Raw genomic sequence first — 18,306 nt, 5'->3', positions numbered from 1 at the left:
ACTGAGCTCCAGACTTGAAACTGTTACAAAGGCTCAGGATATAGAACCTTCGGTTGGGTTGAGAGAATTCTCTTAAAACCTGCTGGTTTGTTCCCCTAGAGCAAGGCGGTGCTTTGTCCTTAGCTACAATCTCTAACACCATCACCACTCCCAAGTGTAGATGCCATTCTGAAAAAGATCCCCTCAGTTCCTGATGACCCTGAAGGAGGAGGATGCACCAGTGTGGTAACAAAAATGGCTTTCTGGAGAGTCCATTTGGATTTGTTCTCCAGCCATCTAGAATGTGTTCAAGAGGTGCTTATTTCTTTTTAAACTTGAAAAAAACTCCATTGTGAAAAGTGAGTTATGAAGAGTGCTCTTTATTTGAAACCTCCACAACACAGACGCCAATCTTGTCTCGCATTGAATCATTAGCTGTGCACATCAACACATTCCAAGCACAAATTAAGAATTGCAAACAGAACAAAAAAATATATATATATATAATTTTTTCCCCTATCCAAAGGTTTCAAGTCTCAATGCAGCAAATCCTTCTGAACACAGAATCTGAGGAGCACACTGTTCAAACAGTTGGGACAAACAGGTCCCTGTAAAGGCTACTTGCCTTTTTAACACATGGGGTGGGGGATCATGGACGGCATGGAATGGGGAGAGGAGGTGAGGAAAAGGGAGCCGGAAGAGAGGATGAGCAGCAAAGGGGGAACGGGTATGCGCTGGGGCAGCTGGGACACACACATGGTGAGTTGGTGGATCTCATTTATTGGTTTTTGACATTTCTTTCTGGTTCTCTTTTGTTTTCGGTTCCCCCTTTACCAGGTCCAACAATGGTAAAAAAAAAAACCCTACAGTAGTGGGTGTGGCCCTTTTTAGGCCAGCCCAAAGCCTTCAGAGCACTCCTGGATGGCCAATAGTAGCATGTGGCGGAGCTTCTCAAAGCTCTCATAGGCAGGCAGGTCCAGCTGATTAAAACTAGGGAAAGAAGACACATCAATTCGTGATAAAAGATGATAACCAAATCCCTGTGTTCCCATGGTGCCCACCTGATTTCTGCCTGTACACTCCCAATCTTGTCCTAGCCTTGTCTGTCCTTCTCAGTCCCACTACTGGCTACCAGGCACCTAAAATATAACCTGACCCTATCACTCCTCCTTAAATACCATGGCCCAACCATGGTATAAATACCACCTCCCAAATACCATACCCCTTGAGCCTGAAAGCTCCAAGGAGGCATTCAGGGTCACTGGTCACCTTTGCTGAGTTCTGCTCCCTGCAACTTCTTGCTCTGACCATGCTGAGCCCTGGAATACACCTTGTTTTCACAGCACAATTTTCACCTGCAATGTCTCCCCAGCCCCACTGTGAATCTGGGTCAGCTTCTCATCTCAAACACCATCATCTCCACAAAAACCACCAAACTGTGAGCTACCCATAGATTCAGGGTAGCTGGGGCTAGATTTGGGTTCTTGACTACTCCTGACCATGGTAAGGGCACAGAAGTGGCAAATATGCAAGTTCAATTCAAATGCTGAAAAGAACAAACTCTTCCTCTTACCATGTGTGAGCTGAAGGCAGGCGGTCTGTGGACCTGTCATCTCGATGGATTTGAAACTTCTGAATGCCATTCATGCCTTCAAGGGCAGCAAAACCTTGCAGGGGCACCTTGGAAGTACCTGTGACAAACTGGAGGAACTTGGCACGGTCAGCTTGATCGAAAGAACGCAGTGCTCTCCAGAACCACTGGATCTATAGGAATGAACACAAGAAGACAGCATTAGGTAGAGAGCTCCTGGAAGAAAGGGGGATGGGATATGGAATGTTAGGCAAGTCCCTTCTGTGGGACAGATTTTATTTCTTCCATTCACATGATGACATCACCTGAAAACGGAAACTCCAGAAGAGTGAAGAGTTAGATTCAGGTAAGCTGAATCCCCCCCTCAAAACCCCCCTCCCCTAAGAGTACCGGTTTATTTGGTTGTCATACAAACTAACACTGCTTAAGGATACAGGGAGGGATGCCAGCATCAGCTCACCTGAATAGAGTTGGACTGGTACTTGTGATATTCAGTGTTAGATTTCAAATCGTCAATGTCGATTGTGGGCAGTCCTGATATGAGCAGCTCTAACTCCTGCTCAGTGAAGATGGAAATGAGGCGCTTTGGAATGATCTCATAGAAACCTTCTAAGAAAGCCGCCAGCTGTTTGCGGATGGCTCCTGAGGAAAGAACCAACAAGCCACGTGGTATCTGAACTTGCACAGCTGTCAGAGGTCAGAGATCCCTAATCCAGCAGGATGCTGACTGATCTGCCTACATCACGCATCACTGTTTCTAGGCCCCTGTATGAGGGTGGACGAAGGGAAATATTTTTTGGTCAGGTTTTTGCAAGGCATTTTTTATGCAAGGCATTTGTGGCTGGCATAGGGGAAAAGAAACAATGTCTGTGTAATGAGTGAGGCCTGACTTTGTCCCATATTGAACAGGTAGGGGGTCTAAGGGACATTTCCCCTACCTGTCATTCTCATCTGGCACACCAGGTGTACATATTCCTTCTTATTTTCCTCTGTTACCAAGATGTTGGCCCCATTGGGTTTGAGGTCACGAACTTCACAGACTCCAAACTCTTGGACCTAGAATACCCAAAATACCAATAATATGAATCAGGCTTGGTCTAGGATGGGACTTATATATACCTGGAAACACACCCTAAACACTGCTGTATCCTGGGCAAAGAAATGAAGCAAGGTCATTAAAAAAGTGACTTTTCTCATGAGCTCATGAATCCCTAAATGGAAAAGGTCAAGGGTTTAGTCCTAAAAACATACTGTCAATAGTAAAAGGGAAAAGGGCATGGATAATATAACGTAATAAAAAAAATCTTTATGTAAAGCAATTTTGGGGAAGCGTAACATTGAGATTTTTTTTGTTTTTCATCTATCTCTATTTGTACAGTTTTTCTACAATGAAGTACCTTTGGGAATGATGAATAGTGTACTAGAGTGTTTTTTTTTTTTTTTTTTTCAAAATATAAGGGAAACTAGTATTGTTTTACAAATTCTGGTTTTTCTGTTTGTGCTGTCTCATGCAAATACTCACTGCTCTCTGACAGATCATGAGATTTTAAGACATCAAGATGCTTCCTTAGAAATATTAAGAGGTTATCCAATGTCAGTTCAAGAACAATCCCATAATGGGATTTCCTAAACTAGCTGGGGTATGAGACAGTCAGGATCTCCTGACCTACCTCAGTGCTGAAGGTGAGATCATAGCCTAGTGTGGAGACATCATTTTCCAGCAGATAAACCAGGCCCTGGTAAAAGTGGTAGTCTTCACTCTCCATATCTGTATATCTAGATAAACACAAATAGGGTCATGGATTGGGGTGGCAGAGAAGCAGCTTAGGGATGGGGCACAAGGACCAGATTTCCAGGACTGAGGACAGTCCCAGGGTTATGCCACATCCTTACCTGACAGACTTGCCCAAAATGTGTTTGTAGAAGGACCTAGTAAAGTAGCACTCCAGGAGGCGGTTGTCATACACAGCTTTGGCCACGATGCGTCCAACAAACTTGAAGTAGCTGAGGTGGTTGGGGTTGCAGTGAGAAGATGGATTGATGGTGTATGTGACCCGATCACCAGGTGAGGTACGGAACAAGGCATACATAGGGTTAAACATCTCTCGAGAGATGATCATATACCACTCCCGCAGGAGCCCTCCAGCATCCTGCCCTTCTTCTCCTTCAAATACTATATACCTGTTTAAGAGAGCAGAAACAGGGATGTGCAGAAAGCCCAGGACAAATCCAATCTTCTGCACAGCATGACCTGAGTGAGTGACTGAGTGAAGCAGTAGCTGGGGAGTGCAGAGTCAGAGGACAGTGGTAAATGCAGAGTGCCAGGAGAGCCCAGAAGAGAGATGGGGATCTGGGACAGAAAAGGGCATCACTGATGGAAGAGATGTTCTGAAGTATCAGTAAAGGCTCACTGATATCCCAGAAAACACTAATAGGAAAGATATAAAGACCTAATAAGGCCTTTAAACAAGGGAGGAATCATCAAGTGGTATCAAAGAGAGCTGAGCTGAGTTTGATGTCTATTACGATTTGGTGGTAGAAGAGTAGGATTCAGTCTGTCTTGGAAGCTTCTCTGAATTCCTATGTGACGACATGGCTAGTAAGTCCATGCCACAAGGGGAGGGAGGAATCAAGTTCCTGAGTTCAAGAGCATCATCAAATGACTTCAGTAGGTCTGTCATCTCACTGGCTCCCATGACACATGATACTGCAAACTGCCAATCTCCTCTAGGTGGTGTCATAATCACCAGGGAGTGATTACCAATTTGGTAGGGTCTTGCAAGTGTGGTCTCCCTCAACCCAGGGTACCATTTGCTCAGCAGGCTTCCCGTTCCTAGTGTAACAATGGAGAAAAGCTCTTTGTGAAGCCATCAGGTGTACCTTTGTAAATTCCACAGACTCTCCTATCTGTATAGGAATTGATGGGTAGCTCAGCCCAAGGGCCAGCTAGCCAACAGAAGACCAGTCTCATTGAGACTGGGCAGAGAATATGGAGGACAGCTCAGTGAGAGCTAGGATTCCTCTTAGGAATTCCTACCAGGGAGGGCAAGCACTTCTCTAAGTTCCCCTGAACATCTGGGCCCCAAGTAAGCCTTCACTACCAAGTAGGAAGGGTCAGAACCACCCCATCCTGTTTTACTCTCTGCTCTGGGTTCTTACAATCGATTCTTCATTTCTTCAGGGGATTTCCGGTGCAGCTCACGATAGGAGTCTTCAAAGACATGATCACGACGAACGTGCACAGCCATGTCTTCTTTCCGGAGTCCCTCGTCCAAACGCTCCAGCTCTTGGCGGAAATATCTTGGGAGGTAGGAAAGAAGGAAAATAAGATTGGGGTGGCAGAGCAAATTTCTGTTTGCCTGATTAGAATGAAGACCCACAGTGATGTTCCCCTCATCCTCCAGACACTTTTACCTCTGCTCTCCACCTTTTTTTTTTTCCTGGGGAAATGCCCAGTATCCTCTGGAGAAGAGAATGGCAACCCAATCCAGTATTCTTGCCTGCAGAATCCCAAGGACAAAGGAGCCTGGTGGGCTACAGTCCATGGGATTGCAAAGAGTTAGACATGACTGAGTGACTAACACTACTACTACTGGGAAAGGTAGGTCATTCACTACCAACTCTAAATTTCCCCATGTCCATCATATAGGGGCCCACAGACATTATGGCATGGAATTTCTGCAACGAGCAGGTAATCATGTGTAGGTGCACAGAAAGGAAGAGAAGAGTAAAAAATGACAGGAGAGTTGTGGAGGCCTTCTCGACCCTTCCAAGCCTTGCTGTAAATATACTATGGCTACCTGCATCTCCTGTATTACCCCAAAGGATAGACAGGTATTTTAGAATTCATGTGGTTAAACAAAGGCTTGCATTTCTCTGATGGAAGAACAGAGACTAGGTTGAAGAGCACCAAGGGATATTTAGGTACAGTGGCACTTGGTGGCAAAGATGAGTCTCTTCCCCCTGCTTAGCACCATTCCAATCCAAGGGCTGCCACCGAGGAAAACTTCTTTCTCTGGAAACATCACCCCCGGAGGATGTTTGGCTCCTTTTTGGGAGGGGAGATACTATTTAGAAAGCACCCCCCCCCAAACATCCAGGGCACATACTTGCGCTTGACATCGAAGTCGAGGACACGAATGTAGTCTACCAGGACAGCAAAAGGCCCATCAGCGAGGTGGGTGGTGGACTGCCGTAGGATCTGGTTTAACACAGTGCGATGAGTCTCTGAGGGGAGAAAGGACAGCAGGAATCAGCACATCATGGGTCACGGAAGAAGGGACGTAAGTCAATCAGTCAGCAACTCTTCCTTGTTTCAGGGAAAAAAAGTGTGGCACAAAAAGACTTCCAGACCCAGTCCCTAACTCATTAGCCTCACTTTCCAGTACACACACACACTCACCCTGCAAATCAGCTGACAACAAAATACATGAAATGACCCTGTAGAAAAATGAAGCCTTCTATATTTGGGGGCCTAAGAGTTCCCTGTACCTGCAAAACGAAGAAACTTCTGTGTGTCAGGGGGCAGGCTTGAGGAGATGTGCATAGATGAGGGCTCCCGGGAGAAGAACGGGTCAAGGGAGGAAGGAGTGGCTGGGGTTAAAGGGGCAGGGGAGAGTGGAGGTGGCTCGTCCTTGATGTGTGCCAGCTGGCTCTCACGGGTGTCCCGGACAGGAGGCTTGCTCTCCCGCTCTGTTGCATGGACCAGAAAGAAGGCCTCGACAGCAGGTTGTAGCACTGGGGGTAGGAATGATACAGGACAGTGACATTTTACTTTATAAACTTTAACATATAAACCTCTTCCCCCTCAGAATCAAATTTCAGAACTACTAGATGAAAACTTGCAGGAGATACATAATGGTGCCACAGAGGAAGTCAGAGCTTCCAAAGAAAAATGGGATAGACAACCAGTTATAAAGATTCCCCTAGTCTAAAGAGTAAAAGATAAGAGCTACCAAAAGAGAAAGCAAATCTTTTTTTTTTTTTTTCTGATAATGAAGTTGGGAGAAAAAATCCTCTCCTTTGAACTCTCATGGAGACCTGAGGGAGAGGAGTAATCTGGAAGGAAGAAAATTAAGCTGGCAGAAAGGGCCCCAGAATAGATCAGCAGGCCCGGGCCATCAGGCCACAACTTACCTAGCACCGCATGCTGGTCATGGGATTCCTCCAGTTCCTTTAGACACTCTCCCAGCATGTCCCACAGCTCATCCAAGTTCAGCTGCTCACTGAGCAGGGGTAACTCAGGTGGCCTCTCCTCCTTCTCCTTCTCTCCCTGTGGAGTTCCATCTGAGCCTAGACAGCACACAGAGGAGAGATTCAGGAAGCTTTTTCTTCATTCAGACCAAATGCATAGGCCATTAGAAAGACCAAATAGATTGGTCCACTGGCCACTGAGTAACATCTGAAAGCAAGCTCTAGTCCTACACTGAATGGCATTTAAACGGAATAAAATTAATACAAGAAAAAGTCTGTCTAGTTGCACTAGACACTTTTCAAGTGCTCAATAGCTATATGGAGCTAATGGCTACTGCAGGAAAATTCTACCAGATAGTGTTGGTCTCCTCATTGCCTTATCAGCTCCCAGAAGACCTATGGATTATTAAATGATCTTGTTGTTGTTGTTCAGGCATGTCCGATTCTTTGCAACCCCATGGAATGCAGCACACCAGGCATCCCTGTCCTTCACTATCTCCTGGCGTTTGCTCAATTCATGTCCATTGAGTGGATGATGAGTTGATCATCTCATCCTCTGTTGCTCCCTTCTCCTCCTACCCTCAGTCCTTCCCCAGCATCAGGGTCTTTTCCAATTAAACGATCTAATATTTTTAAAAAAACCGATGTCCTATGATGACACTATCCCACAGGAATCTGTTAAAAGGGTGCCCAAAAGCATTCTATATGAAATTAACCTTGAGAAATGCTGCTAATAGTAGCATCCACTGTGTTCTAGGACTGCTTTAAGTGTTATATATACACGTTAACTCAATCCTAACTAGGAACATTAAATGAAGAAACTGAAAGAGGTCCCAGAGATTGTAAATGGGGAGACAAACACATGCTCTCTCCACACAGTATTGTCACAGTGTCTTTTAAAAAAATATTTATTCTTGGCCATTGTGAATCTTCATTGCTGTGCGGGCTTTTCTCTAGTTGTGGTGGCTGCTCTTGTTGCAGAGCACGGGCTCTAGAGTGTGAGGGCTTCAGTAATTGCAGCACCTGGGCTCTAGAGCACAGGCTCAATAATTGTGGTACGTGGGCTTAGTTGCTCCATGGCATATGGGATCTTCCTGGATCAGGGATTGAATCCATGTCTCCTGCATTGGCAGGCAGATTCTTTACCACTAAGCCACCAGGGAGGTACCTGTTGGTTTATTTGGCTGGTCCATGTCTTCATTGTGGCATGTGGTATCTTTTAGTTGTGGCATGAGAACTCTTAGTTGTGGCACATGGATCTTTAGTTGTGGTATATGGGATCTAGTTCCCTGATCAGGGATTGAACCTGGGTCCCCTGCATTGGGAACATGGTCTTAGCCATTGAACTACCAGGGAAGTCTCGATATCACATATTTCTACCATTATCAGAGGATATGCTCTGAGATATTTTAGCACTTTGAAATTTATTAAGCTAAAGCTCTGGGTATGGTTAATTTTGGTAAATGTTCTATATGCATTTCAAAAAGTTTATTGTTATTGGCTGTGGTGTCCTGTATATGTCAAAATTATTAATAGTTGTTCAGATCTTTTATATCCTTAGTAGGTTATTGCCCAGAGCATGTGGGATCTTCCTGCATCAGGGATTGAAGCTGTGTCCCCTGAATTGGCAGGTGGATTCTTTACCATGGAAGTATCAGGGAAGCCCCATAGTTTCATTATTACCGAAATTGCAGTGTGTGCTAGGATTCTCCAATGAGGACCAGGTGGTGATGGTTAGTGATTTTAGTTGATTGGTACGAGTCTATCAATATACAGAAACCAGGATTCACTTAAACAAACGAAAACACTGAGTTTATGTATGTTGAAAGCAGGGGATCAGGCACCCATTCCATTAAGATTGGCTCTCCCTTTTGTTGGGCTGAAAATAGAAAGAAGTACTGACCAATGGACTGAGTATCTTGAGCACTGGGAGATGGCTGGTCCACATCCATGGGTGACTCCTCCCTTCGGACAGATGCCTCTGACTGGCTTGACTCCGACTGGATAAAAGGGAGACAAAGTCACATAAAGGGTGCAACTCTGTTTTCCTCAGGGATAGGCTAGAGGCTGTCCTACAATCTCTCACATATCATTAAGCTTGGAAAGAAGCCTCCCATATCTTCCCATATGGAAAGAAGTTTCCTTAGCTCTCCAGTACAAAAGAATGGCCTTCCCACCTCCTCTGCTTATCTTCCACCCCGAGCTAGCATGCTTTTCCAAAGAGCTCCCTGGATGCCTGCCATTTGCCTCCATTCTATTCCAGGCCTGAGTCCAGTGAGGCACCAGGCTCCTGGACTTCAAGACTTCTAGGAACAGTTTGTGTGTGTGTGTGTGTGTGTGTGTGTGTGTGTAAAGCTTAGATGGGCAAAAGGTAGGTTTGTTCTTCGTTTATACGTTTGTGTGTGTGTGCGTGTGTGTGTATAAAACTCAGATGGGCAAAAGGTAGGTTTGCTCTGTTCCTTTTTGCTCACGAAAGAGGAAATAACAGGGGAATGAATTAATGCAATCTTTGATGGGTGGGATTGGCTTTTTAAACCAACAGGCCTCAAGATATCCTTATTTCTTGGATCTTGGGAAGGTAACTTGCATGTTGTATAAGGACAGGCAAACAATGAATGCCATAGTATACATGCTAGGCTTTTCCTACAGTCACTCTATGCTGAGATCCTAACAATGAACTGGCTACCTCGGAACTGAAGGCTTCCTCCTAAAAGAGCCTGGGTGCCAAGGGAGTATGAAGAATAGAGGCAGAGACTAGGGTGGAGGGACCAGCCATTGCCAGAAAAGGCTATGTGGAAAGTGTACCAAGCTTGGGAGACTTTCAAGGGCAGGATTCCTGATATGTCTCTGATGCACTTGCATTGTTCCATGACACTGAAAAATCTTTATCCCGTATCCCCTCAGGACCTAGCCATTTAGCATTATGCAGTTTGCAGAAGCGCCACTATTGACTGGATAGCTGGGAGTGGGGTATGATGGCCAAGCTTTAAACCAAACCAAACCAATGAACAGTCAAGAAAGCACCAAGAGAAATTAACTGTTGTCCAGAAGCATTCATATAGCCAACTTAATGCAAAAGCATACAAGGTAAGGGCAATGAAATCCCACTGATGATATGGTGGGAGACGGAGGAGAGACAAATGAATGAGGGGCCACAGGCATCATGCTAACCGTTGCTGCTTGTTGCTGTCTCCGCGCCCTCTGACCCTCACGTACCATTTGTATAATGGCATCAGCCTCAGCCTCCAGCTGCCGAACAGCTGCCTGGATGCTGCTAGCTGAGCCTAAACCGGAGGAACCTGGGAGAAAGAAAAAAGAAGGTAAGATGTAACCTGTGGAAAGAGGGAATGCTCAATTTTCTGTGTCCCATCTCCTGAGCCACCACAAGCATTTTGCTGAGGTCTTTGAGCTTTACGCTCAGTTAGTCTCAGAGTGCTCACTGTCAGGCACTAAGAGCTACCATTACAGGTAAGGGCAGGGGACATGGGGCTAGGCAGACGGATGGTGGCAGGTGAGAGTTCTGTAGGACAGAGGGGAAGGATTTGGCAGGCCATAGCTGAGGTAACATGGCTACAATATTTTAGCCAGGAGTAATCAAGGAAGCAGAGAGGAGACAAACACAGTGAGTTAAATCTTGTTCATCAAAAGATCTGTCCCCAATTTCCTTGTCAGATTTCCAGTCCCTTTAATTCCCACTTGCCCTAGTGAAATTTCCTATGTAGACGGCTTGAGTGAGATACAGAATACAGCCACCAACATTTTAAGAAAGTATCATCACTTCCTTTAGAAAAGGTCAAACAGGAAGGAGACACGACATTAAGCCCTGCCCTCCTGGGTCTCTTGTTTTTCCACCACCAAACGTGCCCCTCAACTGGACACCCCAGTTCCATACCTAGCCTGCCTGTCTGCTTGGCCTTCTTGTTAGCACGGCGCGTGTCATCCCGGAGCTGGATGATGACCTGCAGTACCCTCAAGAAGAACTTCTGGGTAGATGTCTTGGATGTCAACATGGACATAGAAGGCAGCTGGAGCTCCCGGCCACCCAGAGGCCGCTTCTGAGATGCCACGATTACCACATTCTCAGCCACGTCAAACCTGGATAGTGTAGAGGTGGCTCGCATATATTGAGAGCATCAAAGCATAAACAACCAGAACAAGCAGGGCTTTCTTGTGTCAACCAGAGGGTATGGAATTTCAGAAGGAAATCACACATGTAGGAAAAATAGGGCCATGTGCATATAGGACAGAAACAAAATTGGCTCAGAGAGGAGGGAAAAAATAACAACTAGAAAATCAGGAAGAACCACTTTTCATAATGTCCCAGACCCCAACTCCACAGCCAGATGGGCAGCTGCCACCTACCTGCTCTGCATTTTGCCTTTCAGCTTGGTGGTCTGTGGCTGTTCCTCAGGCAGGCCATCAGGGGAGAGGGTTTCACACTGGGCTCGCCGCTGCTGTTCCAGATTGTATTCCCGTAGCTCAGCCAGAAGAGTTCCTGGGCAGGCAGAGAAGCCAGAAAGCGTTTAGACTTTCCTACTGAAGCAGCTAAAAACAAAAACTTTTCAAGAAACCTCCCCAGGCCGTCCTCTTTGCTCAGCTGTACTGAACTTGGGACTGTACAAGAATTCTGCTCCATTCATTTTACTGTGTACTCATGGATCAGCTGCCCAAGGGCCGCTGGTTTACCTGGCCTCAAGGATTTGCTGAATCTACATGAAATGCACCTCAGTGCAGAGGGGAAAAAGTATCTCTTTTGAAGCCTGTATACCTCTCAAACTTCTGAGGTTTTTGTGGTAGTCTCGGCAAATTACTTAACCTCTTTCCCAATTTGCCTACCCATTTTAATAATGGGGGCTAATATTGCCTAAACTCACAAGGCTGCTTTGAGAATTAGGAGATAACTGTCTAGAATAGTGCCTAGGCCACTGCCTGGCCTAAGGGTGCTGAATAAACTGGTGGCAGTCAAGAGGCCTCATCCAGAAGAACTTCGTAATTCTCATGTAGCAAAGAATCCCCTAGGTCATATAGTCTAATTGACCCCCATATCAACTCAGCTCCAGAGACATTTGTGAGAAGGAGATAACTACACAAGTAGCTGAGATCTAGGGAGACCCATGAGTGGGATGGAGGTGGGAGAGAACAAAGAGAATCTCTATGCTGAAAGCAAATCTGACTCTACTCCTTGATTCATAATCACTACACCACCCCGGGTTTTAGTTTTCTTCTTGGTAAAATGCAAAAAAGACTGAACTAGATGATTTACAAGTGTTCTTAGAATTTTTATACCCTCAAAACTGCACAAAGGCAGAGGGTATTATTCTCTGAATTCCTAAGTCTGAAGGTAGTGTAGGTGCATCTCTCAGGTGGTGCACTGCCTCAGCAGGTTCATCATAGGGCCCTTATGAGTGCCCAGATTGGGAAAACAATGTTAGTCCTAAGGGTGCTCATTTTCCTTCACTAAGCAACTGCTGTGTGCCAGGGATTGGGAATATAGAGAGAAGGCCAGCCTTGCTCTCAGAGAACAACTGAACAGAGGAAAACAGATCCTGAAAACCTAGTGGTATCAGTGCTGTGATAAAAGCACGCTTGGAGGCTGTGCTACAGATGTAGAATGGATATGATTCAGCCTGAAGGCTTCCATAAAGACGTGACACCTAAGTGGAAGGTTTCAGAAAGACAGGGTGCTTTATTCTTATTATTACCTATCTGTTTACAAAGCGTATAACCCAGATGGCGGGCTCCATTCAGTAGCAACTTCAAAACAGTGTCCCGGGTCCCAGGGTCCCCCCGAGAGAGCTGCAGTAACACATTTGCTGCATCTTCTAGGCCTTCTTCAGAACAAGAATGGGATGTCAACACCTGGGGGAAAAAGAAGGGAGATTGGGCAAGCCCCAACTTGAGAACTAAGCCATTATTCACCCCAGTCAATCCTAGTATTATCCACCCCCATGGACTCTTTCTCCCCCAACCTTGGGAGGTCAGAAAAGCTTGGACTTACTTCCACAGAGAGCTGGAGCTGATTTTCAGTGAGGCCAGAGGATACCATCTTAAAGTCTGTGCTGCTGCTGCTGCCGATATCACCAACTTTAGCTGGAGATTTGCTGGCCTTAGTAGTAGTAGCAGCTTTGAGAAACAGAACACTGTAAGCCTCTGAAATTCACTTGCTACAGACTTAAAGTGGCAGAGTCAAGGAATCACTGTACTGCCCAGGGTTTCAAAATGGAAAAGTAGTGAAAATGAAGATCCACCCCCTCCCCATGGCCAAATCCAAGTGACTTGGAATGCCAAGTACTCTTATGGTACCTTCTAAAATGACAAAGAATCCCAGATATTTATCTCAACTGTTCCTCTCCCGTAAGAGGGCCCTCTGAAAGCCCCCTCCTTCAAAATCTGTTTCTTCAAATGATTCTTATCAGTCTGCTGCAAAGCTCATTCCCTTTACTTCCTGGGATGGCCTGGCTACTCGATCCTACCATGATTCACATTGTATCCTGCCTTTTTTTTTTTTTTTAATCCACACTCTATTTATTTGGCTGTGCTGGGTCTTAGTTGCAACATGTGGGATCCAGTTCTGACCAGAGATTGAACCCGGGTCCCTGCATTGTGAGCCTCAAGTCTTAGCCACTGGACCACCAGGCAAGTCCATATCCTGCCTGCTCTTGAGCTAGAAAGATCGGGGTTTCTTTAAAGACAGAGACTTCCTCTCTTCTATTTTGTGCTTAGCCTAGGGGAACCCATATTCACTGGTCTTCACAGGACAGAGGGAGAGAGGGAAGGAAAGGAAAGAAGGGGGGAAGACAGAGAACTCTGACCAATGAGGGTGAGAATTAACATACTTGGCTATCATAAACACAAACCAAGTTGATTGCTGTCATTCAAGGAGGAATACCTGGATGGAGGAGTTGAGAGTGAAGTGGATGTACACACCCCACAGCTCCCAGCCCACATCCACACTTACTTGAAACAGTAGTGGTAGCAGTTGTGGGGGTAGTCACTGTGGTTGAAGCGGCTACGGCAATGGTGGATATAGCCGTGGCAGCAACCAGGGCTGGAACAGAAGTGACAGGGGTGGTTGCAGCAGGCAGAGTAGACGTGCTGGAGGTGGCACTGATAGTGGTGGTAGATGTGGTTGAAGTGGCAACAGTGGTGGAGGAAGCACTGCTGCCAGAATTAGCCTGTGCTTCCGACACTTTGTTTTCTGGGAGAGCAATTGAGATGAGAGAAAGAAGTCTGAGGAGCTTCTCAGTTAAGAGAGAGCTCCGGCGGATGACTGGGTGTGACAACATGTTCATGAGTTGCCCCAGTGGAGAGGCTTCGAGGCTGTATGGGGAGGTTTCCCCCTCACCACCAGCGCTCACTGGCACTGACTTCACGGAGTTCTTGCCTTTCCGGCTGACATTCATGTTGTCCAGTTTTACCAATAAGTCCCAGAAGTCTGTGCAAATGCCACTGCTTGTGGACTGTGAAGAGCATGGGCTGCAGGCCTTACTGCCCCTCTCCCGATCACTCTCACAGTTTGTTTCTTTGGTCCGCTGCTGTGTGAAGTGACTGGGAAACACCTGCCAGGAAAAGAAAGACAGGTTTGGTTTAGGAGGTCTACATAGAAACTATCTTCCTGACAAGGAAAGACACTGGCTCCTAGTCTCTCCACTCCTTAGGACAGCTTTGGTAACACCAGAGAGATGTAACATAAGAGTTTCATCCAACTGAAGCAGCCTAGAGAAATGAACAAAAGCTTTGTAGGGAGACAAAGGATTAGGAAACTTTTCTGAGCATTGATCTCTGTACTTAAAAATGGTGGTGGGGGGAATACCTATACCATCGTGCAAAATTGTTGAGATTAGAGGTAATGTATTTTGCATAGTGCCTGGTACAAGGCAGGCCCTCAAAAAATGGCAGCAAAGCTTATTAAAAAGAGAACTGTATTAAGTTCTAGGTCCAGTCATCTCCGTCACTAGCCACATGACAAAGCCACTAAAGATTTCTGCATCTCAGCTTCTTCATCTGTAAAATTGACCATACAGACCACTGAAGGTTGATGAATGAATGAGACAATGCATAAAAATTGTAAAAAGAAAAAAAACCGCACAAGGTTATTTATTGGACTATTCCCAGGAACAATAGACATCTCAGAGTAAGGACTTGTGAGCTTCCTCAGAGTTCAGATTTCACTAGGTTATGGATGACACCCCTCTTTCATCCCCAGGAGTTGGGTTCCTCTAAGCTCCTCACCTTGGCCAATTGAATGAGTGTATCCAGAACATGTCTGCAGACAACAGGAGCAGCCTGGGGGTGGATATGGACAGTGGAGCCACTACTCGCATGTTTCTCAGTATGTTTGCGACCCCCTGAACGCTGGATCTGGAATATATTAGTCCTGCAGCCTAGGGCTGCATCCATGGATACTGAGAGCCAGGAAAGCTGGTTGGAACTCTTAGACTCCATCTTGTGTAGCAGGTCCAGGGGCCGGTTCTCATGGCTGCTTGACCCACAGCTCTTGCTTGACTTTTTGCCCTTTTCCTCACTTGAGGAGAGCTTGGGTGTTTCAATGCAAAGCTCACTCTCACTGCTTCGCTGCAAGATGGAAAGCAGGCTACGGATAACCCAGTGGCGGGTCTGGGCATGGTAGCAGAGATTTCTCAGTACTCGGTGAAGACGGCTAGTATTGAGTTTTGGCTCATCCACAAAAAGTAGGACCAGGAGACAAGACAGGGCTTCGTGATCCAGGAGGAGCCGTCCTCGAAGACGTAGGAGGGTGTCCACATTACTGCCAGAAGGCCTAGAACAGAGCATGGTTTCTGGGTAACACTTTGGCTAGAGCTCTGGGATCAGGTATAGCCCTAGGGGAGGGGGATGAGCTGATACATCCTAGAAGGCTTGAGAAGAGAGTGTGTCCAGTCCAAGAACTGTAGGGGCTCTTTATATAGTAATAAGAGCTGTCTCAAGTGCCTACTATGTGCCATATACTCTATAATATCTGTAACAACTTCCTCACAGGGCTGCTGTAAAGATCAGAGAACCATCCAGTTTTGAGATGATGAGCAAGAGGCTCAAACATATTAAGTAACTTGCCCTTCACCACACGACGACTGAGAAGAGAGCAGAGATTGCAGGACAGGTCTGTATTATCAACTGGTAAAATTGGACTGCCCCTAGTGCTAGAAGACAATGTTTACTTTGGCCTTCTATAGACTACCAGGATGTTGCCTGCTGAATAGGGACTGATCACTCCCTTCATGTTTTCGCATGTTAGATCTATTCTTCTTTGGCCTGGTTAAAAATGAAATCTTCTGCAGCCTAGATGCTGTAGTCTCAAGACAAGTGGCTCTTGCTATTTTCCTATTTGTATGGGAGGCAGGTGGCGTCCTTTGCTGTAATCACAGCTACAACCTGGTGCCTGCCTGCCTTACTTTGTGCTTATGGTCTACGGCAGCTACACAACCCAAAATTGTGGCTTTTTTCAAGGGAGAGTTCAAAAATCTGGCTTCCTCATTCATTCAAGTAAATACCCTAGAGAGGTCATCCAGCCTCTCCACCTAAAAATAAAGGGAGCTGGACTACTAGTAGACATGAAAGGTGGTATGGCAAGGAGAGAAAAGACAGGCAAAAGGTACCTATTATGGCTGCTGCTACCCCCCATCTGGAAGGTGCCACCTCTTTGCACAGCAAGGCGAGTGTATTGGACCCCACGGTTGCCACTCAGGCGACTGGTGAAGGCTGGAAGGAAAGAAAAAGGAAACTGAAATTGGGGAGGGGACATGTGCTGAGCTAGGCCCAGGTAATACAAAGGGGAACAAAGAGTTTCATGTGGCCAAAGCTAGACATTACAGAGCCCTCCCACATGCTTCCCTCTGTACCTGGGCTTCGGAGAATGGCAGAGAGTGCAGAGGTGCTGCTGTGCCCAAAAAGTCGCTCATGCATGAGCTGCCTCTGCCGGGCTTCTTGCTCTCGCCTCAGGGCTTGAGCTTCAGCTGCAATGTCAGGTGGCATCACGGCCAACACACTGTCCTCCATGTCCTCTAGGACACTACGGCGCAGGTCCGAGGGCAGAGTCTGGATGAAGGTCACAGGGTCCATGGGGGTGTCTGAGCTGGCATTTTGTGCTAGTTCCCGTCGCTGTTGCTCAGCTCTCTGCTGTGCCAGTACCTACAGAGCAGAAGAAGTCAATGGGGCATATCACGGCCAGGCAGTCTGGCCCACCAGCCCCTACCTGCCTCACATACTTCCTCCTGGATGGCTGGAGGCAGAGCAGCCAGGAACTCAGGGCTCACTTCGGTGACACCAGGATTCCCCACCACTGCAGGAGCTGAGTTATTTGTTGAAGGGGCAGTTCGTGTTGGTGGACGAATGCCCAGCTGGTTCTGTAGGACTTCTCGGCGAATGTCATCAGGCAGAGCGGCCAGAAAAGAGGGGTCCACACCTTCGGGGAGACTAATACCTGAGGGGAGACACAAGATGTGAAGGGACTCTCACTTCTACTGATTGAAGGAAATCCGTGGCCTTGCATGAGCTTTCTGTCCTCATTTTATGCCAAGGACACAGGACATACAGATGTTATGTGCCAAGTCTTGTGTGTGTGCTCTCAATTAACCTTCATCAAAACCCCACCATGTAGCTATCATCACCCTTTCAGTATCAATGAGGATCAGGGAAGTTAAGCAATGGCTCCAGGTCCTGTAAGTAGGAGGTGGCAGAGAGGGGATTTGAGCTAAGATCAGTTTGACTCCAAAGGCCTGGGCTCATTCCATTGTGTAGCATCAGCATCCCCTTACTGCAGGTCCTCCTCCTACACATATGCCGCCCTTTATCTGGATGGAACCGTTTGACTGGTGGGCATTTCCACACCAAGGGCTACTAGAAGCCTCAACAATCCCAAGATGGTCTGAGCACACATGGAGCTCACCTGCAAGAGGATCTTCTTCTTCACTGCTTGTTGAAGGCAATGGCTCTTCCAGGATTCCCCGGGAATCTGCTCCAGAAATGGCCACCGCGGAATCTCTGGTGGAAGAACTCTCAGAGGATGCAGGGGGAGAGCTGAAGGAAATCATTTTCAGGTTGTTCTCTGAACCATATTTTCCAACTTATAAAATACTCCTACAGTACCCCTTTTCTCATAGAAGCCAAGTTGATTTCCCCAGTGTTCAAAGCATGGGCATTAGTTACTAAATATGAATGTGGCTTGAAATACCTGCCAACACATCCTTCCCTCCTCTCACTCACACAGTGCTTACCTGTCCTCAGGGGGCTGGGTAGGTTCCCCTGACCCATCACCCCTGCCTTGTACTTCTGTCACAACTGGTGGGGCATCCCCAGGAGTGGAGCTGCCTGCTGTGGGCTGCTCAGAACTGCCAGTTGCTGGGGCGTCACCCACAGCCTCCTCCAGGGTACAGGAAGCCAGGCTGCTAGTATCCATGGGAGAGCCTTCCAGTTGACTGCTGACAGCTGTCAGAGCATCAGAATCTTCAGCTCTCTCTGGGGAAAGAGAGGCTAGGAGGAAGTCACATGGAGAGGTTAGATCTCTGCTTCGGGGGGCGGGGCGGGGG

The 18,306-nt window shown here is 46.7% G+C and overlaps 1 protein-coding gene across 17 annotated transcripts in view; it reads right to left on the bottom strand.

Annotated features, from left to right (window-relative positions):
• Positions 1-338: 338 nt before the first annotated feature.
• Positions 339-18,306, bottom strand: part of HUWE1 (HECT, UBA and WWE domain containing E3 ubiquitin protein ligase 1) — a 157,280-nt gene continuing 139,312 nt past the window's right edge. For 15 of the 17 annotated variants that reach the window (XM_070365662.1, XM_070365670.1, XM_070365660.1 and 12 more), the window contains 23 exons: positions 17,995-18,250; positions 17,667-17,797; positions 16,987-17,201; positions 16,621-16,909; positions 16,378-16,480; positions 14,996-15,542; positions 13,722-14,322; positions 12,762-12,886; positions 12,466-12,622; positions 11,126-11,258; positions 10,656-10,858; positions 9,935-10,062; positions 8,667-8,763; positions 6,707-6,862; positions 6,062-6,307; positions 5,680-5,797; positions 4,730-4,870; positions 3,464-3,751; positions 3,241-3,346; positions 2,509-2,626; positions 2,031-2,212; positions 1,553-1,743; positions 339-969 (listed from right to left, as the gene is read on the bottom strand). In XM_070365662.1, coding sequence (XP_070221763.1) covers positions 867-969; positions 1,553-1,743; positions 2,031-2,212; positions 2,509-2,626; positions 3,241-3,346; positions 3,464-3,751; positions 4,730-4,870; positions 5,680-5,797; positions 6,062-6,307; positions 6,707-6,862; positions 8,667-8,763; positions 9,935-10,062; positions 10,656-10,858; positions 11,126-11,258; positions 12,466-12,622; positions 12,762-12,886; positions 13,722-14,322; positions 14,996-15,542; positions 16,378-16,480; positions 16,621-16,909; positions 16,987-17,201; positions 17,667-17,797; positions 17,995-18,250 — 4,634 coding nt within the window. In that variant the 3' untranslated portion in view covers positions 339-866. The remainder of the gene's footprint in view (positions 970-1,552; positions 1,744-2,030; positions 2,213-2,508; positions 2,627-3,240; positions 3,347-3,463; positions 3,752-4,729; positions 4,871-5,679; positions 5,798-6,061; positions 6,308-6,706; positions 6,863-8,666; positions 8,764-9,934; positions 10,063-10,655; positions 10,859-11,125; positions 11,259-12,465; positions 12,623-12,761; positions 12,887-13,721; positions 14,323-14,995; positions 15,543-16,377; positions 16,481-16,620; positions 16,910-16,986; positions 17,202-17,666; positions 17,798-17,994; positions 18,251-18,306) is intronic. The other 2 variants (XM_070365674.1, XM_070365672.1) reach the window with 2 other exon arrangements.

Source organism: Bos mutus, chromosome X (assembly GCF_027580195.1).
Source record: "Bos mutus isolate GX-2022 chromosome X, NWIPB_WYAK_1.1, whole genome shotgun sequence".
NCBI classification, from domain to species: domain Eukaryota; kingdom Metazoa; phylum Chordata; class Mammalia; order Artiodactyla; family Bovidae; genus Bos; species Bos mutus.
The sequence above is the reverse complement of the archived record's forward strand: the minus strand, read 5'-3'. Positions and strand labels throughout refer to the sequence as shown.